The following is a 21,011-nucleotide window of genomic DNA, read 5'->3' as shown; positions in this document are numbered from 1 at the left end:
ATTTTTCCAATAATTACACTCCTCAAAATAACCACAGCTGCTATTTTGGTATGTTTCCTAACAGTTTTCAAAAGTATTTTAAAACATCATTGGAATCATGCTGTGTATTGAATTTTCCATCCCTACTAAATCATCTAACGGCCTTCAGCGGACATTTGCCCGTATCACTAATGGCTATATGATATTTTTCACACGGGGTGCTACGATTTTTTTCATTGCTCTGTCATGGACTGTTTGTCTTGTTTATTTTTCACAGTGTAATTCTGTGATGAATAGTAACGTCCCTAAAATTTTATTTCCCCGTCTGAATACTCCTTTAAAGTCAATCTTAGAAGTACAAACACAGGGTCAGAAGGTATAACATTTTGAGGCTCTCATTGCATATGAACAGACAGGTTTTAAGCATTTATTTCTGTTCATTAATTACTTATCAAGTGAGGTCTTGCTCATTGGTTATAGTAAAATGGATGCTGTGGGTAACTGTTATTCTCTTATTTTTAAGCAGATCTTTTAGTCAAAACTAAAGAAAAGACCTCAAAATCATCCTAATGGAGACACAATTATTGTTTTGTCAAATTTCCTCCATCCCTTTGGTATGCATTTTACATAACTGGGAAAAAAGCATATGGAGTTTTGTATTCTGCTTTTAACAGTGCGCCTTCCACTGCAAGCATTTCTTCTGTGTGGCTATCTGGTCTTCATAACCATCACTTTTAATGACTATAAATTATTCCATTGGCTTCAGTACCGTAATTTATGTAACCATTTCCCCTGCTGAGCTCTTAGGCTATTTCCAAATCTTTACTTTTATAGCACCGTGGTGAACGCGGACTCTTTCCTTAGGTTCGAGTCCTCCAAGTAGATTGACTGGGTCTGAATTTAAACTTTTGTTCATTCAGAATTTTCACTAAGTCATACTGGCCTGTCTTCTAGGTTAGCTCAGTTAATTATTGAAACTTAATTCCAATGACCACGTGAAACGCAGGACGTTCTGGTTGGCAGAGCACCTAGTGGGTACTTAGTAACACAGTGGCCGGAGCGCTGTCCTGTTTGCAAGGTGAGCCTTTGGGCTCTGGGTGTTTCGCCCCGAGGGGGATGTGTACAAACCGGAACTCCTTCCTCGCATGCCCCTTGGATACAGTGCACACACTCGGCCTCCGCTCACAGAAACCTTTTATTAAACAGCTTTTGCCAACAAAGGGGGGAAAAAATGGCAGGGAATTAGTTATGTAACCCCCTCCTTCCCCCCCTCTTTTTCTGTTTCCTTTGGTGAGAACATCATCAACTCGGAATGGAAATGCATTTACGGTGTCTCCTTTCTGCAAAAGCGACCTAGCGACTTCTTTTTCAGAGATGCAGAATTTACATTTTGCAGAAGTTCATAAATGCTTCTTTGTTGACCGTGAGCCGTGTGGTTTGGCCCCCAGAGTTATCTCAGATAGCGCAAATAAATCTGGCGGCCTCCACTTGTCTCGAACTAAGCATTACCTCCTTCCCCCGTTGTCTCCCTCCTTGCAGAATTTCCTCTCGGCCTTCAGCAGCCCCAGCCCAGTCTTCTCATCAATATGCCCTGTTAACTGCTGCCAAACCTCCAGCAGTTTAATGCATATGTTCCCTTCATCATTTCTCTTTGTTGTAGAAAAGTCTGCTTGGCTTCTGACCCCCCCTGCCTCCCCTCACTTAATCCCACCATCACCATCGCTGGCTATAGACATGATGGTCTCCTGTCTATGTGTTTATTTAAAGAACATCCTAGACGGCCTGCCGTGGAGCGCGCTTTTGCAATCTGCTCACAATGTGCTAAGCTCCCCTCCCCGAAAAGTTTGTTAGCCACCCTCCGCCCCAGAGCCCGTGGGCTTAGGAGCCCAGGTGAAGCCTTGCTGGGTCCCTCTGGTGAGCAGGGGGTTCCTAGAAGACAATGTTCCTTCCCTGTGTGGACAAAGCTTCCTTCTTAGAATTTTCTGCCGGCCCGACGGGAGAAAGAAAAGGACGCTTTATTCTTGGAGCCCAACAGTGTATAGGCATAGTCCATCTCAATGGGCTATTCATGGTGTCCAAGAGAAATAGCTCTGGAGCTGTATTTCATGTGGGATGGAAGTGGGCTTGGCACACCGACAGCAGGGCTGCCTGCTCGCTGGGAATGCCCTGTGCCTGTCGGCCCAGCCCAGCCCCTGCCCAGTGGCCCGGCTCTTCTTACCAAGTACAGGAGCCTTCTGGCTCCTCCTGCCCCGGCCTGTGCACAGTGACCCTCTGCCAGCTGGTGAGCAGAGACGCTGTGGTGGTTTTGGCCTTTCAGTGTTTTTCTTTTCCTCCCGTTAGTAAAGTTCCAACCCGTTCCCTGAGCCGGGAGGAGAAGGAGATGGTCTTTCTTAGCACCCGGGTGCTGGGGAACCCTTCGGTCTCGTCTTGAAAACTTGGTTTATACAAAATACCATCTTACAGTCATCCCTGCCTTTGCCACTTCCCCCCTCCCCCAAAAAAGTATTTCAAAGGGGCCCCTGCAGCTGCACGGACAGCGGGCAATTCTGATTTTTGTTTTGTTTCATAAATCCTACCGTGAACCATGCCTGTTCATACCTGGTCTGCAACTCCTGAGAATGCAGAGCAAAACCTCCCTGCTCTGGCCCTAAATATGTAGAGTGGAGCTGGCAGGAAATTCTCAGAGTGAGGGGTTTTTCCTTTTCCTTCTCTGGGAAAAAAAAAAAAAGAAGAAGACAAAAAAGAAAAAAAAAAGCACTGTTTGGTGGAGAGATAGATCCCACGATCTATCTCTTTTCCACGATCCCCCAAAGGGAAGTTTGTATTCTTTGAAATAAAACCATTTTAAAAGCTGAACTCAAACCCTAAAGGATCCCAGGTTCTCCTGAGTTCTCAGAAGGTGTAGATTTATTTACTATAGTTAAAGCATAATTAGTTCTCAGGGGATAGTGTGTCTTTTAAACGGCTTTACTGCCACCATATTAGTTTTCTGAATAATCAGAAACTTCTGTTATGATTACGCTCTAGTGTTGGGATGGAAACACACTGTAAGTAGAAACAAATGTCAGGAATTGCTAGTTGTCACTTGAGGAAGGGACACCACATGGGGGGGGGAGAAAGAGTTTGTTGGGACATTCCAAAGAAACATAATCTAACAGTGTCTTAAATAAACGGAAGACTAGCTAGGGCAGGAACGTGCGCCCCAGCCCCCATCTTTTTCAGTATCAGTGGTGTCTTCTCATCCCCTTTTCCATCGCTCTCACCACAGAGGCTGCGAAGGGGGTCGGTATCCCCTACAACCCGGAAGACAGCCCCCCCTCACCCACACATTCGCCAGTGAGTGCCAGCGGTGTCCCCGCGTGGTCTGAGCCGTGGGTTTTCAAGCCCTGCTGGACCCCTGTTCTGGCTGACCAGTCTCTCCCCCCCTTTTGCAGGTTGATGTTTCAGATGCCACAGGAAATGGGTTTAATAGCCATCGCCGGCCGCCAAACGCAGGGCAAAGGTCAGTCATCTTTTGTTACTGTTTCTGTTGTTTTTGTTTTCTAAAATCTGTGACTCTCATGGCCAGAGAGCTGATTGAATGCATGTGCTGATGGTTGAGAGGACTCACATGAGGAGTTGTGTGTTTTCCCACACCCTGACATGGAGAAAGAGGGAGGGAAATTGATGCAAAGATTGAACCTTGGTAGAATGAAAGCATCCTCTCAAACTGAGATGTTTATTAATTAGCTGACATCCGCTTGCGATGGTTTTAATGTTCCGTTACCTACATCTTGTAAATTCTTTCTGACACGCTCTAGGCACTGCGGTGTGTGAGCAATAACTATGTCACAGAGGCATTTATTTTCCTGAAGGTTCTCTGTGAGGTGCCTTCTGTGTCTATACTGAGTATCACATGGGGGGAGTCCTTGCCTCTGCCAGCCCCCACCTCAGCTGGCACTGGAATTTGCATGGAGTGAGCAAAGATCACCGCCTCTTCACAAAGTGACCACAGAGAGGCCGAGGGCTGCCCAGAGCTTCCACCACCTGCTGACCCACATCCTCCCAGAGCCCACCTGGGGTCCAGCCGCAGGAGATCCAGCTCAGTCATAGAGGAGGCCACTGGCCCCGCCCCTCCCCACCTTCAGCTGGCACCAAGCCCGCCCAAACATGCTTTTAACTCTCAGAGGCGCTTATGCCCTCCTTAGAAGAAGCAGCGAAATAAGAAGTCCACTGTTTTTCACTCCTTTCTCTTGAGCATGTCTTTTGAACATAACTCAGAGATAAAAAAAAAAAAAAAGTTCACTTTATTCAAGGCTGTGGTGCTGCTCAATACAGTTTAAAAAAAAAAAAAAGAGACGTAGAAGTTTGATTATACCTCTCATTTTGATTATTTTATTTTCTTGATTTCTATTTGAAGAAAAATAACCCAGGGATCATTTTTCTTCTTCTTCTTTTTTTCTCTTTTGTTTTTTTTAGGGCCACAGTGATGGCCTATAGAAGTTCCCAGGCTAGGGTTTGAATCAGAGCTGCAGCTGCCAGCCTACACCACAGCCACAGCAACACCGGATCTGAGCCGCAGTCCGAAACCTACACTGAAGCTCAGGGCAACGCCGGATCCTTAACCCACTGAATGAGGCCAGGGATCGAACCCAAGTCCTCGTGGATACCGTGCGGGTTCATTACTGCTGAGCCATGATGGGAACTCCAGGGATCATTTTCCAAATTCAGCTTCTTTTTTTTTTTTTGGTCTTTTTGTTGTTGTTGTTGTTGTTGCTATTTCTTGGGCCGCTCCCACAGCATATGGAGGTTCCCAGGCTAGGGGTTTAATTGGAGCTGTAGCCACCGGCCTACGCCAGAGTCACAGCAATGCGGGATCCGAGCTGCATCTGCAACCTACACCACAGCTCACGGCAACGCCGGATCGTTAACCCACTGTGCAAGGGCAGGGACCGAACCCGCAACCTCATGGTTCCTAGTCGGATTCGTTAACCACTGCGCCACGACGGGAACTCCCCACCTTCTTTTTTTTTCAATAACAGCAAGATGTAATCCATACACCATACAGTCCCCCCATTTAAAGTGTAAACTTCTGTGGTTTTTAATATGTTCACAGGGTTGCGGGACCATCACGATAGGATCGCTTCTTTTTTTTTTTTTTAATTTTTTTGAAGTATAGTTGATTTAACACAATGTTGTGTTAATTTCTGCTGTACAGCAAAGTGATCAGCCATCGTGCTCCCTTTAAAAAGTGGCTTCCAGGACCTCCCTTGGCACAACATGGATTCAGTCTGGTTTCCCCACTCACTGTCTCCCTTTTCGCCCGCATTGCTGTGTGGTGGGAATTAAGCCAAGAGTGATGTTCAGACACTATGTAGGACTTTGACTCATCAAAGCATAAATGATAAGCTCACAGAGGCAGACATCATGCTAATTATTGGAAATTGTTTGGCAACAGAGCCTCAGGCTTCAAAAGCCTCTTTGTTGTTGAGTTAACCCTAGAATATCCAAGCATCTTCCTCAGTCCAGGTTTATTCAAGTGGGGCATGTCTCCCACGTATGGCTCTGGGTCCTCGGCAGGCACGTTCTCTGTCTGGCTTTATGTGCCTCTGGTTCTGTTCATGGGGTAGAGCGGCTGGTCTCCTGATGGGGCTTCTGTTCCAGGGCGGGGAAGCAATGCTTGGCTGAGCCCCGTGGGGTGTGCTCTTTCTACGCTGCTTCTCACCATCCCACTGAGGTCCCAGCTGGGACAGAGGATCCCGTTTGTCCAGCATCTGATGTCCCTGGCCGTCGTGGAGGCGGTGAGGTCCATTCCCCAGTACCAGGTATGTGCAGTGTGTCACCGTGACATCCCGAGCACGCGTGCACATCTCAGGTAGGGTTTGTTGTATGCGTCAAATGACTGCTGCATTGTAGAGCCTCCACCTGCTCTTTGTAAAGCTGGCAGCAGAGTGCTCCTGCAGTTTTAAAAGCATCTTCAGCTTTATAGCTGCTTCAGGTTTGCTGGAATGTGTTTATTTCCCAGAATTCCCTTTCAGTCCTGTTGTCAGCCTTCTCATATACTCTAGTAAAGACAAGCCTTTCCTTCCTTCCTCCTGTCCTCTCTCCCTCCCGCTCCCTTTCTTCCTCTTTCTTTCTTTTCTTCCTTCCCTCCAGCACATTGGACTTGGATGGGTCTATCTGTGGGCTTTTCCGGTGAAAAGTCTTGTTTTATAGACCTAGACAAACCTTTCCATTTCCTACCTTCATTTACCACACTCTGTGCTCAGCAAAGCTGTCCTTTGTCAGTGGCTGCCCAAGTTCAATGTGCCTGCTTATTTGGGACTGTCTACCCCCAGCTGTAGGGACAGATGCGCCTGCTTTATCATTACTTTCGAATGCTTTGGTGTCAGTTATTAAGAAGGCGAGGAAAAGAGAGCAGTCTTTCCATTCTCCCATTCCCCGGGCTCCACTGCTCTATCCCCCTCCTCCTTTTTCATGGAAAAATTTCATATGGGTATCAAAGGGGGGTTCCTTCCCAGCCTCCCTCCCACCTACAGCTCTCAGACTAAAAACAATTATTCTGTTACTTCCTGAAGCAGGATGTTAGGATCGTGACTTTTAAAGGGGGCCCGTCTTGGGTGTTTTCATGGAGAAGCGGTCCTCTCTGCTGCCCCTTAAGCTCCTCCCATGTGGCCTTGTCCTCATAGACACAGTATGTGGGACCCGTATTTCATCGAGTCACTGGTGTGACATTTATTACTGGCTGCTCAGCATCCTTGCTGTGTCTGATGGGCTTGGGCTCATCAGACGGTCACCAGCCTTCACAAGGCCAGCCTGCAGCCCCTGCATGAGACACTTCACCTTGCGCTAAGCAGTTGAGAAGAGAAAATTCTGTTGGGGGGGGACATGTTTTTAACCCTAGCAGCAGGTTAATTAGTCTTAGGAAAATAAAACTTAAATTAGTCTGTTTAGCTTTTTCATGGTTTTGATTTCGACCTACTTGTTAACTTAGCATTCTTTGAGTGCCTGCTGTTTGCAAGGGCTCTGCCAGGTGTGGGGCAGCAGGACGGGGGTGGGGGTGGGGACCCAGACGTGTGTGCCCCTATTCTCCTTAAGAAGCTCCCACCATTTCTGCAGTTGCCCAGCTCAGCCTTATCTGTATGGGATTTCATTGTCGGTTTTATTGAGATCTAACCGACATACTGCACTGTAGCAGAATGCTAACATCCTGATTTTCAAAGGGGGCCTGTCCTGGGTGTTTCAGTGGAGAAGCGGTCCTCTCTGTTTAAGGTGCACAGCAGAATGACGTCACACATACGTGCACATGTATAATATACGCATGTATATATCTCAAAATTATCTCCGCAGTAGATTGAATTAATATCCATCACCTCATATAGTTATTTAAAAATTGTTTCTTCCCTTGTGATGAGAATTTTTAGGACCTGCTCTTCAGTATTTATTTTTAATACAATCTAATTAGCTCACTCAGTGAGCTATAAGGTGGTTGAAGTAGACCTCCTGTTCTGTAGGGCTGGCCTTCCTTATGTCCTTCCCAGCTTGTCCCCAGCCAGAGGTCACCATCAGCACACAAATCATACCCTGCCTTTCCAGACCAGAGGCTGCATCAGTGGATGGCTCGCTATTCCTTCCAGAACAGCGCTGGGCTGCCTGCTCTTGCACCCGCTGTCTCTTCTGGCTCTGACCCCTCTGACCCACACAGCCCGGCTCCCTCTCTCTTCTCTGCACCCCCAAGTCCTGTTCCTCTGGAGGCCCACCTCAGACGCCGTGCCCGGAAACTTCTAACTACAGACTCTTCCCTCTCCGACACCATATGGCACTTTAAATGTCTAAGCCACTTCTGTGGTCGCTCCCACAGCTTGCCTGGAAGCAGGATTCCATGGGAATGAATGGATTTGTGGTCCAGCTCTAGCTCCTACAAAGTAACCAGCTCTTCGTATGCAGGATTAGTTTTATGTTGGTCCCAAAGAGCCTCCATGAGCTTTCCACATGGGGTCCCGTCGCAGCTGTTTGAATAATGGCTGAGACAAATAAGCACCTGGACTTTCTCTTCATCTTGGAATAGACGTCCCTGTTTACTGCATGGGAACCCACAGTTTCGTAAATTGCATCGCTAGCTAACTAGACCTGAACATCTGATGTGACGCAGAAGCCAGGGCCAGCGCCAAAGTAAGCGGCGGCCCGGTGGCGGCGGAGCTGTTTCTGGGCTTTGGAAGGGACTGTGCTGGCCACAGGCACACACGGGCAGAAAAGAAAGGCGGAAGAAGGGGAGTCAGGAGAGGGACCAGGTCCAGTCTCCAAGTGACAGATTTTCTAGGCCGGCGTTTCTCACTCAGCGCCACTGACGTGTGGGCCGGCACCCCGGTTGTGGGGCATCCTGTGTGTTACACGCTGTGGAGCAGCACCAGCGGCGTTTCCCCATGGATGCCAGCAGGATCCCTTCAACCCATGACAACCAGAAATGTCTCCCAATGTTGCCAATATCCCCTGGGGGCGGGCTTCCCACCCTTGCCCCCACCCTCCATCGAGAACCCTTTTCTAGTCAGAAAAGAAAGATGAAGCTCCCATCATAGGACAGAGGAGCTTCTCTAGGGCAGAAGCACGTTCCCACTAGCCAAGGTGAAAGGAAGGCTGCTGGAGGGAGAGAAGGGGACTGCCTGGCAGCAGCAGCAGGTGGCTTTGCACCTGGGGGCTTGCTGTCAGAAAGCCCTGGGTCTGTAATCCCAGCTCTGCCACTTGCCAGAGGTGCAGCCTCAGCCAGGCCAGGCATCTCCTTTAAGCTCAGTCCTTCCTTCGTGAACCCACTAGAGGTGATGCTAGTACCAACACAGGTTCGGAATAAGTACCATACAGACGAGTGCTGATGAAACTGACAGCACTAACGGCCCGAACCTAGCCAGAACACAGACTGGGACTCGAACCCAGCCTAAACCCAGATTGGGACTTAAACCCACGGTTTTAAATTCGAGTTACTCACCCTGTGTCCGGACTCACTAAGGTTCAGGTTCTTGAAGCCTTTGCCCAGAAGGAATTCAGCAGAGACAAAGTGATAGGGAAGAAACAGACTCATTAGGATTGGATGCTTGTAAGAGATGCAGGCGGGCAGACAAGGAAGCTCCGCCTGAGGATCCGGTGGGCCACCGTTTTATCATCCAAGGGGTGTGGGTGTTGGAAAGGCCCTCCTCTTCCTTTCTGGGAGTAGTGTCTCCTCCTCGGCGTCGGGTGAGGTGTATACAAATCTGCTGAAGGGTGTCTTCAAACTCTCGTCCTGGGTCTGAATCTGAATGCGGGCTCATCCCATCCCCCAGCCAATGACCTGAGGCAATTCTCGCATCTCCACTGGTCCAGCAAGTCTGCCCTGTTCTTATGTCTTTCCTGAACTCACAGTGGTCTCCCAACATCCCCCGGGTTTCCCTCTTCATCTGTGATCCCCTGTTGGGACTTCTACCACCACCTGTGCCTGCTCCATCCCTATCACTGAGATGGGGCTCGGGGCCATGCCTGCCCCAGTGAGCAAAGAGCCAGCCCTGTGGGACTCAGCTACTCTTGGTCTCCTGGTTTTATTCTGCTGAGTGTCTCTCTTCCAGCCTCATGTGTCCCGATGGGCTTTCTCTGCCCACACCTGGCTGCCCGTCCCGGGCCCAGGAGTCCTGGCAGTGCCGGCGCTTACTGGGTCTCGCCCCATCTGTGTGCCCCAGCTTAACAGGTGGGGCCGGAGGTGGGGGTCGGGGTGCCCCAGTTCAAAGCTCTACCTACACTTGGACCTTTCCATGGAGACTGGGGCACAGGCCCCATCCTTCAGGATGGAGAGGCAGCCGGCCAGCGGACAAGTCCACGTCTGTTACCCAAGTTGACTGTTGGCAGTTTGTGGAGACCTCCTCTAATAACTAAGTAAAACGAGTTGCACCATAGCATTCTGCTGGAGACCTTTCTACCTGGCTTGTACGACACTGGTTAGTTCAGGGCCATCCTTCTTTGAGCACAAGCTCCTTATGGGAAGAGAGCCCTGGCATGGTGGTGGTGGTTGGCACTAAGATAGTGAGGGGGTGGGAGAATACTGGGATTTCTGTCGCAGGTGTTCTGTGAGTCTCCTTGCCTCTAGCCCCAAGGGTGCTCTCACACTGGATTGTTCCACAGAAGTGATGAGCCGTCCGAAAAAGATGACAGGATGCGTCTCCATATTCCACTTGTTTCTTGAATATTCTGCTCATGTTTTTTTTTAGCTGGACAGCCTCCTCTAGTCCCTTTGTGACTGCCTGATTAATATACAGATTTTCCTTTAGGACATCAACTTACGGGTGAAGTGGCCCAACGATATTTATTACAATGACCTCATGAAGCTCGGTGGCGTTCTGGTTAACTCGACACTTATGGGAGAAACATTTTACATACTTGTCGGTAAGTTTTTAAAGCCTCTCCCTTGGAATTTTTATCCGAATAAAAATAAAATTGGTTCCCACATGGCTACATTGAGGGGAGTGCCTTATCACATGGGGTTACTTTTTCTTTCCTTGAGTCCTGAGTTCTAGAACACAGTGTGCATGCAGAACAGGCCCAACTGGCAGAAAGCCTTTCAAAGGGACTAGTGTTCCTGTCTATGCCCCTGGACACCAACGGATTGATATTTCATCAAACAATTGTTTTCTTTTTTTTTTTTCCTTCTGGCTGTGCCTACGGCATGTGAAATTCACAGGCCAGGGAGCAAACCCATGCCACAGCTGTACACAGGTGCATGTAAATCCCAGCCCCCCAAGGGTCGTCAGAAGATGGGCTTTGGGTACCATCCAAGCTCCCTCTGCGACCTACACCACAGCTCACGGCAACCCCAGATCCCCACCCACTGAGCGAGGCCAGGGATCGAACCCGCCTTCTCATGGATACTAGTCGGATTCGTTTCTGCTGCGCTACAACAGGAACTCCCTGGAGCATCTTCTGAGGGTCCAAATGAAAGCAACTTTCCCGTGGCCTGGAAAGGTCAAGTTAAGAATGCAAGAAAGACTGCCAGGAGACCCACCCTTAAATTAACTTAGCAGTGGTCCCTCTTGCTATTTTCCCTAGGATGCTGGATTTTCTGAATACATGGGAGATTTTTGAGCACTTTATACACTCAATGCAATGCCTTTACTCCACAGGCACTTCAGCTATTGTGTATATTCTTGAATGAAAGGACAAAGGAACAAATGCAGATTCTGATCCCGTTGCTATAGTTACTTGTTTTTTCCCCCAGATGTAATTTACCTTGCTTTGTATTTTTAATAGCAAGTATATTTAAAAAAAAAAAAAAAATCCGGGGCCAATCAATCCTTCCCATCACACTGAAAATGGCTCAGAACATTTACCCAAAAATACTGCTATTGTCAGTGTCATCGTTCTCGCCGAGGCGACCTCTGGGGAATTGTTTTGGTCTCAGAGGTCCTGAACAAACGGCAGTCTCACTGCCTCGCAGTGTTTCATTTCTCATTGAAGGCCTCTTTGAGGGTGACTCAGGGCCCTGCTGAAAACGAAGGCTCAGCTTCTCTGCGGACCAACCTCTCCTGCAGAGGATGGCGGTGTTGGGAACAGCCGAGATAAGCCAGTAACGCCCTCTGCTGAGGCCCTGGGTTGGGCCTGTAACAGACCCGCTGGACACCAGTGGGGCCCTCTGCCCACAGTGTGACCCAAGACTGCCAAGGATACAGTATTAAAAGATGTATTTTAGGGTGATGCCATGACCAAGGTCTGAAATCTCTGAATCCAGCGTTTACTCCTTAAGACCTGAATAAAATTCTTTGTTCTCAAGCATGTGCTCCATTACTCAAGTAGAAAAGGAAACAAGAAATTTTATTTTATCTCGGGCTCAGTGAAGAACTACAATCCTTGGCTAGACCACCGGAGGTATGGGTTCAGAAGCAACCCTATTTAGTCTGATACAGAGCGTCTGCTTAACTGAATCAAAAGCAGCTTGCTTTTTTTTCCGGCCATGCCTGAGGGGTGTCGAAGTTCCTGGACCAGAGATTGAAGCTGCACCATGGCTACAGCGAGAACCACAGCAGCGACAACACTGACTCCTTAACCCACTGAGCCACAGGGGAGCTCACTGTGTGGCTTGCTTTTTTCCCCAACTTATTTGTAGTAAGGTTGGAATGGTCCCGGCTTGATGAAGACAGTAAAGGAAGGATGAGAAAGGAAGATGGGCTCAAAGACCTAAGTCATTCTCTAAGCGTCCAGAAACAACTCGAAATGAGGACGAGGAAGCGGGAAGTTGACAGTAAAAACTTTCCAGGTGGCTGAGAGAAATGTGTGATGCCTTTATTAGACTGAGTTGCTCATGTTTTCAATGGTTGGTTTTTGTCCAGGCTGTGGCTTTAACGTGACTAACAGTAACCCTACCATATGCATCAACGACCTCATCACAGAATACAATAAGCAACACAGTGCAGGCCTGAAGCCCTTAAGAGCTGATTATCTCATCGCTCGAACTGTGACCGTGCTGGAGAAACTGATCGACACATTTCAGGAGGAGGGGCCCAATGGCGTTCTTCCTCTGTATTATAAATATTGGATACACAGGTCAGTGCTGGCTTTCTTTGTTTTCTTTAAAATTCCCTTAGTAAGTCAGTACCATAATATCTTAAGGAGAAGCTGAGCACTAGTTTCTACTCTACTGGTGGATAAACCTGGTAGGTAGCCCCTCGAGCAAGTTAGCGTCACCAGTAACGGGACTGACCGGCGTCTTGTGCCTCCTTGGTGGGATGCACTGGGAAAGACACAGTATCACTGGAGGTTTTCCAGCCCAACGTGTTTAAGCCAAATCTAATTGTGACAAAACAGACAAATCTAAATTGTGGAACATTCTAGATAATAACCGTTTTCAAAGTTTTCCCAAGGCAGCAGCTAGCAGCCTTACCTGGGAACTTGTTAGAAATGCCAATTCTTTTTTTTTCTTCTTTTTCCTTTTTGTCTTTTTGGGCCGCACCCGTGGCATATGGAGGTTCCCAGGCTATGGGTCTAAATGGAGCTGTTGCAGCCAGCCTACACCAGAGCCACAACAATGCCAGATCCGAGCCACATCTGGGACCTACACCACAGCTCACGGCAACGCCAGATCCTTAACCCACTGAGCGAGGCCAGGGATCGAACCCACAACCTCATGGTTCCTAGTTGGATTCGTTTCCGCTGCGCCACGACGGGAACTCCAGAAATCAGAACACCCTGAACTTCTGAAATCAGAAACGCTGAGACTGAGGCCTAGCATTGGTGTTTTAACAAAGGCTCCAGGGGTTTGCAAGCCCCTCAGTTTGAGCAGCGCGGATGTACACCAACCAGGCCTCTTCCCCTTCAACAGTGTCAGTGTCTTTAGAACAAAGAGAAGGTAGGAGGTTTTTAAGATTAAAGAAGACTAGAGCAGCATGACAGCTAAATGCCATATGTGATTCATCATCAGATCCTGGAAAGGAGGAAATAGCCACAAAGGGTATTAATGGGACAATAGGGACATTTGAACAGGGCCTGCATATTAAATAATGTCATTGTATCAAGGTCAAGTTTTTTGAGAGTGATAATGTTATTCTGGTTTTGTAGGAGATTATTCTTATTCTTTGGAGCTACATACTGAAGTATTTAAGTATAAAGTGTCACAATGCCTGCAACTTACTTTTAAATATCAGCCAACCTCCACTCCCCAGCAAAACCGTCTGTGTGCGAAGAGAGCAAATATGGAAAATGTTAGCAGTTGGTGTGAATATGAGGTTCATATTCATTATGTTTCAGCTTTTCTATTGATTTGAAATTCTTCAGAATAGAAACTGGGGAGGTTCAGATTCTATAATTTTTAAACTGTTAACAGGCATATAATTCAATAGGTACATTTGGAAAATACTCAAAAGAAGTAGAATTGGAGTGAGGTTAACTTATAATTGATGCCACCCAACTCAATAAGATGAAACTTTTCAATATAGCCCCAGAGAGGCCCATCTCAGGGGGAAAAAACCTAGCCGGCTGCCATGGTTTCTCTAAAGGGCCAGAGGGCAGGGAAGTGGCGTCCGATGACCCTTCCAGGTGATGGGAATTAGCAGTGGCCTCGTTCTCAAGAGAAGCGGTTCCTAACTCCATCCTGGGCTTTCCCTCGCCCTTCTGGTGCTTACCAAACGATGCAGACTTCAACTCAGATGCTTTGCAACTGTATCTGGTCCAGCCCCTCCCCCGCCCCAACCCTCTGGCAGAGCGGATAATTCCTCAACTGCCTCAAGCATTACCCTTCCTGGTGACCCGGGGCTGTTCTTCATCTGCAGTGCTCAGCAAGTCCGCCTGGGAAGCACCGAGGGACCAAAGGTGTGGATAGTCGGCCTCGATGATGCCGGGTTCCTTCTGGTTCACCAGGAGAATGGCGAGGTGGTCACCGTGCATCCAGACGGCAACTCCTTCGACATGCTGAGAAACCTCATCGTGCCCAAGCGGCCTTAGTGCCCGCGGAAGAGGCCAGGCCCCGCGCCGCTCAGATGAGTCGGGCCCGATGCGAGTGCCCTGCAGACGCATTCCAGCTGGATTTCTGCCCCTTTCCTAGCCCGTGGATCTGCGGAACTAACTCTGAGCTCTAGGCGAAGTTTTTCTCCCTCCGGTTAACCTATGACTTCTTTAATTTTATTCTTTCGTCATTTTATTTGGTGTTTGAAGATGTTTGGGTGAAGATTTAGTTCGGGTGAAAGCCCTGCCACAGGTGTGAAATTGTTCTTCCCTCTTGGAATTGGGTGTATGCTAATTCACCAAAAAAAAACAAAAACAAAAACAAAGTTTTTACATGGAAACAGCAATGGAATAAATGTTTTCCTGTAGCGGAGAGCTTTACCCCTAGACTATTAAAAACAAATTTCAAAAAATGCTTTTGGGCCCAGGCTGTTGGTGAGTTAGAGTCATGGGAACAGTTTACAAGCGAAGTGTTTTCCTGCAGAACATATGCTGGCACTCGGTCGTCATTTTGGTTTTTTTGTTAATGAAGAAAAGAGAGGGTGGATGCCTAAGAGTGACTCTCAGCCTGGTGGTTTGTGGTCCAGTCACGATGTCTAAACGGCTACAGAAGCACATCTAGCTGGTATGATTGCCATGACCTTTAACTTTACTTTGCAATTACTTTGACATCAATTAATGAGCTCTCCTTTCATGAGTTTAAATTTATTGCATATTCTGAAGTGCTGGGATCAAGTTCAAGATCCTTAACGCGTTGATTAGGCAATTGCTGGGCCGTGAGGGTGGATGATTTGGCTCTAACAGCTGGAGATGAAGTCTTCCTCTCATACCACACGCAAAGGAGGATTTGGAGCTTTTAAGCCTTGCTTTGAAATGTGGAGCGTTCTTGCAGGACTGAGCAGTACACAGAATATAAAAATACATGCCCGTTCATTTGTAAGTCATATTTTTTGCCTCCTTTTTCTTATATTGCCAAAAAAGAAAATGTTATTGATACTGAATAGTGGTACCCTCAGTTAAGAGGGTGTGTGTGTATGTGTGTGTGTGTGTGTGTAGCTTTAAAAGACGTTCCAAATCTGATGCCCTAAGAGTCTCCGTGGAAGAACAAAAGAAAGGAAGCCTTTTGATATACATTTGCTATTTCCAGATGTATTCCATGCTTTTTCCATGTAACTCCTATCTCTCTTGAACTTGAGAATCATACGCATTACTTTACAGCCTGAAAAGGCCATTTTTGGGTCCGTTTTTCTCTCTTCCTGCCAATCCCAGCTGAAATTAGTCGAAAGAAAATTTGATGAGGCTCTCAGCTTTGAACAAAATCCCCTTATGATACACTAGCACCATCTTTATCCAGCTTTACGCAGTCAGGCTAACTCCAGAAACTTGTGGTTTGCAGTATAAAATCGGTCTACCTTTAGCCAGGCACAGGCAGCCCTCCATAGGAAGGAAAATAATAACACGTTTAGTTAAGTACACCAATGCAATATGTGCGTTTTCGAAATGTAACTTTAAAGTAACTTCAGAAGTAATCTTTGCAAATAAGGCTTCAATTAGAATTATTTTTCTTAAAAAATCGACCACTCTCTCTTAAATGCCCAAGTCTAAAGAAAAGTCCACAGCACCCCAGAATTACAAAATCACCCCTGAGAGGACATCTGCAAAATATCACCAAGAAGAAAGATCTCAGACTAATGTTGCAAGTTTCATTTCTCAAACTTTGTAATAGAAGGCGAGTCATCTCTCAGAGCTGCCATCTTGACTTTTTGGATTTCTTTGGGGGGTTATTTAATGAAAAACATGCCATGATTTGCTTTAAGCTAAAGTCCTATTCTAGACAGTCTGCTTTGAGAAGAAAAAAAAAAAAAAGGTTATCATTTAATTTCCTTTTGGTAAATTAAAACTAATGAAGTGTGGCCACGTCGAAGCAATGGAGACGTTCTGGGCGTATCGCTTTGCCTCTGTGCTTCTAAGACTCGTCTTGCTTGGGCCGACACCCAGTTGTCTTGAGGGGGACGAAACAGACTTGGCACAGAGATGAAGATACTTGGAGCAGTGTTTTTACATAAACCTGATTTTGCCTCAGATGAACCAAAGACTTTTTAATTCTGCTTCCTGTAGAAGAACAGCTGGATAAAGGCACTTGACTGATAGCTCTTAGCATTAAGGAAGCTTGTCTACCTGCTATACTGCACTCATCCATTTGGGGCGTTTGTGCACCCCGTAATCTGTGATCTCAAGGAGCTTCAACGTCTTAACGGGAACTTTGCATTTCCTTCTTAATCTTTAAAGACCACAGTTTTTGCATTTAACCTCAGGACTGGCCTGTGCTTTTAGGATATTTGAATTGTGCCCCACTTCAGAGGCTGTGCATTGAGCATCTACCAAGTTATGTAAAAGGCAAAACACCCTCCCCTCTGGGCTGGTAGCAAATTTCAGAGTAATTCTTGAGGACAAATGCCCTAAAATAGGACACAGCAATAGCAGGGCTTCCTGCGGCCCCTTGCTGGGTCAGTGCTCCTTGGCAGTGGTTGTCCTAGCAGCACGTACACTGCAAGGAGCAAAGTCAGAAGTATTTGTGTCCGGTGGGGTTTGCTGCTGCAGCACATTGGCGCCTAATATGGGATCAAGTGGCCCAAGGAAGGGTGGGTGCAAGACCCAGAGAGGGGCCGCTTGCAGCATTTCCCCCCCGCCCCCCCGCCCCATACATGCGGGAGGACTACCACGTGGTCAGCCCTCACCCTTGAGTCTGAGAACCAGGAGCGAAGCCAGCCTCACCCGGCAGTTTCAGAGCGCATAAAAGAGTCATTTTAGACTTCCATTCTGTAGATCTGTTTGCTCTCAGGCAAAGATGGAGAGTCCTTATTCCTGGGGCACTACTATGCATATTTGAAAATAAAGTGTGAAACTCAGCATCTTCCGTTTTTCAAAGAATCATCTCTGAAAAGTAACTACTTTAAACCAATGCCTATAACTGCAAGTCTACCAAAATAAACTTTAAGACTTTCTATATAGTTTGGGCTCGTTGTTATTTTTACCATGTTTCATTTGTAAAAATACACAACTCCTCTTGGTTACAGTACTTTTATTCATATTTAAACATTTTTTAAAATAAATAGTTTTACATAGTAAGGAATACGTATGTATTTCTAAGTATTAGAAAGCTGATTGCTTTGTTTTAATGTATTTTTGACACATGTATTATGTATCATACAAAAGAGAAATTGCTTTACTCCAAAGAATAAGAGTTAGCAAAACCCCAAAGTTAAAAACAATTAACTGACGTGAGAAATAAGTTTCATGTGGTAAAACATTATATTTGAAAATTGTTGAATGGAACAGCAAATTTAATGTAAGAACAGATTTTGTTCTTGTTGGATCGTTCTTATTTTTTTGTGAATACTGCCTGACTTTTGTCTCAACAGTTTTTCTCCAAGATTTTAACCTTTACTTATCATACATCCATAAGTTTAGGAATAGCTTGAACAATGCATCTTAGCTAAGCCAAGGGCTACGATTTGCTAAAATTTTAGGCTCCTGTAATTCTATGGAATTTCTTGGAAAATGTTCTTTTTATTCCGTTTTATCTGTAGCAGCCCCCACAGTCGACCTTAACCGCCTTTCAGTCACAAGAAAATATACTTGGGGTAGACTTTATACGGGATTCATTGACGGAGTAACCTCTCCCACCTTTAGGATGCATCAGACTTTAAAAGGATAAAAGGGGTGGGGGTGACGGAGCAGAAAATGCAGGCTCTGATAGATTTCCTCCGAGCCGGCAGCGCCCCACACCCTGCTCACTTCTCTACAAAGGTATGAATGGAATGGCTTTTCTAGAAAGGGCTTCCGTGAACATAAAGGAATTCCTTTCCCTGGGAGGCCCAGTGGCGGCAGGGCCAAGCCAGTCTTGAACTGGGCTTATTTCTCAAATCCATCTGATCAGGCATTTTTGTTGGCATGCTAGCGCCCACTCTAACTTTCTTCATTTTTTTGTGAAAGATGGACATATTTATTAAAATGCTTCCTCTTCCTCCTGCAGAGCCCATAGACGTCAAGAAATGATACCCCAGCTTAAATGTACGGGCTAAAAGATGAAGTAACAATATTAGGTTGTCATGGTAACTGCTCTTAACTTTGCCTGGAGCTCCTGGCTGCCTGGAAGCCCAGTGGCATAGGGCGCGTTCTAGTCTATGAAAACTGATGAGTGTTTGGGCAGGGATGTTTTTCTAGTTCTCATTTTAGTTTTCAAGTACATATACGCTCAGCCTTAAGCCTATTTATTTGTACATCTATAATGGTCTTCTTTCCTAACAGTAACCTTTGATATTAAACTGCTCTGAAAGCCTTCATGGTTTGTATTTATTTACACAGCCCCCAATGGTTAATAACCAGGTAGACACAAAAGCATTTTACGGTACTTTATTGAAAAATGTCAGGTGATATGTCCTGCTCATCAAACCTGCACTTTCCAGGAATCGTGGTTTAATCATGGGTCTCGGCAGCATAAAAATAATAGCCCAGGCTTATTTAATGTGTGTACACTCACAAAAAGCTGTTCATGAGGTATAGCTAAGTGTGGTAGAAGGTACAGTTATAGTGGTGTGTGCCTTTGATTCTTAAGACTCTGCCCCTTCACTGTAAGACACACGTTCCTAAATTTGCAAATTGTACCTTAAGGCAACTGACCCTGTCCTAGGGGAAAGGCAGGTTCTCATAGTGACACTGGGTTGGCAACAGATCCTTTCACATTTTGAGAACAGTCAATGTACGTGCACTTTGATTCTAGAACAGTGAGTTCAAGACATTTGTGAATAACCTTTCCACTCATGGAAGTTTTTGAAAAAGCAGCAAAATGAGGGAGTGTTTGAGGGGAGGGCGGATTGAAAGACAGTGGTTCAATGTATTGATCCACTTCAGAGCCATCATAGGAGTTTTAAATGGCGAAATCTTGAAGCAAAAGTATAAAAAAACAAAATTTAATGGAAGTTTATTTTAAAAACACTGCTGGTGCTTCGTAAAAAGGTTTCTGTTTACCTGTTACACACATGACTGGTTCACACGGAGTTTTCTTGCTCTGTATAAAATGCAGAAAACGCTGAAGACAAAGTGGACATCATTTTCCTTACATCCCTTTTGCATGTTTTCTTCCACGAGGCGCAGTCCACTGACAATTTTCCGTATTGCACATGCAATTTCACTAGCTTTATGAGCACTACTTGTAGCAAACACGAGCCTAGAGAAGTACAGGTCTGTGTGGGCCGTAGGGAACTTGCCTTGTCATCACACCTGACAGGGGTGGCCAATCCACTGGGCACCTAATTCATCCACATGTCATTCTCATAAAATATCTTTTTTGCATTTAATGCCTATTCAGGACATTCCGAAGGTGCTTTGCTTGGCGGTATCAAGAGTTCGTAGGGGTTCGGAAGGAAGGGCTCGTGAATGCACTTGTGAAACACACCCACCATCACCCCTTTGGTCTCGGCTTGTTGACTTTTGTACTAAAGAAAGGGTTAAATTAAAACGTCTTTTAATGACACTCATGAATGTAAGACAGAGGAGTTGTCCGTTCAGAGAGGACTTAGTCACACTCTGCCTCTCTAAAAGGGCTCTCGTTACTCACAGGGGGCCTCCAGGTCTCCCCCCCTGCACCTGTATCAGGGTGGGCTTTCCTCCTTTAAGTAGAGGATTTGGTGAAGCGGGGGGACCCCCCTTCAATCCCCCGGAGGGGCAGTGAGCATCTGGGCCAAGGCAAGGCGCGCAAGCCTGGTTTCAAGGTGAGGACCCCAAGGGTCCCCAGAGACGGAGTAAGTGAGGCCACACGTGGGACGTCGGGGACGCTCAGCTTCGCCCTTTCAGAAAACCCGGCTCTTGGAGAACAAAGGTCGGGCGGTCAGGTCTCCCCCTGTCGCAGTCTCAGTCCTCTACGGCGGCGTTTATGGCGTCTACGGTACAAATCTAAAAGGCGGCGGCGGCGGCGTTCTAGCAAAATAGTCGTCTCTGTATAAATTAATTTAAATCGTGCATATACAGCTCGCCCCTCGTGACTCGGCTGGACTCTGCCAAACGGGAGCCAAGGAGGCTGGCCTATGGCTTCTCCCCGCGAGCAGCCCTGCGCGAGGCCGGGCGGCCCCGGGACCCCGCGGTCCGGCCCGGGCGGGTCACCTGCCGTTGGTGATGATGACCGAGGCGCCCAGGTAGTGCGGCAGGGGCGCGCCGGGAGGCGAGGCGGCGGCGGCGGCGGCGGCGGGGCCGGGGGGCCGGGGCCGCAGCGCGCCGGCTGCCGCCTCGGGGACGCCGGGGCCGCAGGCGAGGGCGGGAGCGGCGGGCGCAGCGCCCCCCAGCGGCCCGCGCCGGGCCAGCACGCGGTGGTAGTTGAGCAGCACGAAGGGCAGCTGCGCCGGCGCGCCCGGGGGCTCCGGGGCCGGCGGCGCGCAGCACTCGGGGGCCGGGCCCGTCAGCGCCAGTCGCGCCCCGTCCCGGGCGGCCTGGCGGGCGGCCTTGGCCGGGCCCAGCGCCGGCTCCTCGCGGTAGTGGCCGCAGCTCGGGAAGCTCGGCGGCGGCGGCGCGGTGTCCTCGCCGAACCTGCGCGCGGCGGCGGCGGGCGCTGT

General features: G+C 47.5%; 2 protein-coding genes across 3 annotated transcripts in view; one reads left to right on the top strand and one right to left on the bottom strand.

The window, feature by feature from the left end:
• HLCS (holocarboxylase synthetase) overlaps nt 1-17,414 on the top strand; it is a 212,573-nt gene extending 195,159 nt beyond the window's left edge. For both annotated transcript variants that reach the window (XM_021070965.1, XM_013982582.2), the window contains exons 7-11: nt 3,414-3,481; nt 5,623-5,783; nt 10,245-10,359; nt 12,297-12,510; nt 14,232-17,414. In XM_021070965.1, coding sequence (XP_020926624.1) covers nt 3,414-3,481; nt 5,623-5,783; nt 10,245-10,359; nt 12,297-12,510; nt 14,232-14,403 — 730 coding nt within the window. In that variant the 3' untranslated portion in view covers nt 14,404-17,414. The remainder of the gene's footprint in view (nt 1-3,413; nt 3,482-5,622; nt 5,784-10,244; nt 10,360-12,296; nt 12,511-14,231) is intronic.
• SIM2 (single-minded family bHLH transcription factor 2) overlaps nt 14,919-21,011 on the bottom strand; it is a 53,928-nt gene continuing 47,835 nt past the window's right edge. The window contains exon 11 of the mRNA XM_021070967.1: nt 14,919-21,007. Within this exon, the coding sequence (XP_020926626.1) occupies nt 20,562-21,007 (446 nt within the window). The 3' untranslated portion in view covers nt 14,919-20,561. The remainder of the gene's footprint in view (nt 21,008-21,011) is intronic.

This window comes from Sus scrofa, chromosome 13 (genome assembly GCF_000003025.6).
Source record: "Sus scrofa isolate TJ Tabasco breed Duroc chromosome 13, Sscrofa11.1, whole genome shotgun sequence".
Lineage (NCBI taxonomy): Eukaryota > Metazoa > Chordata > Mammalia > Artiodactyla > Suidae > Sus > Sus scrofa.
Note: the sequence above shows the minus strand (reverse complement) of the source record. Positions and strands in the feature narration are given on the sequence as shown.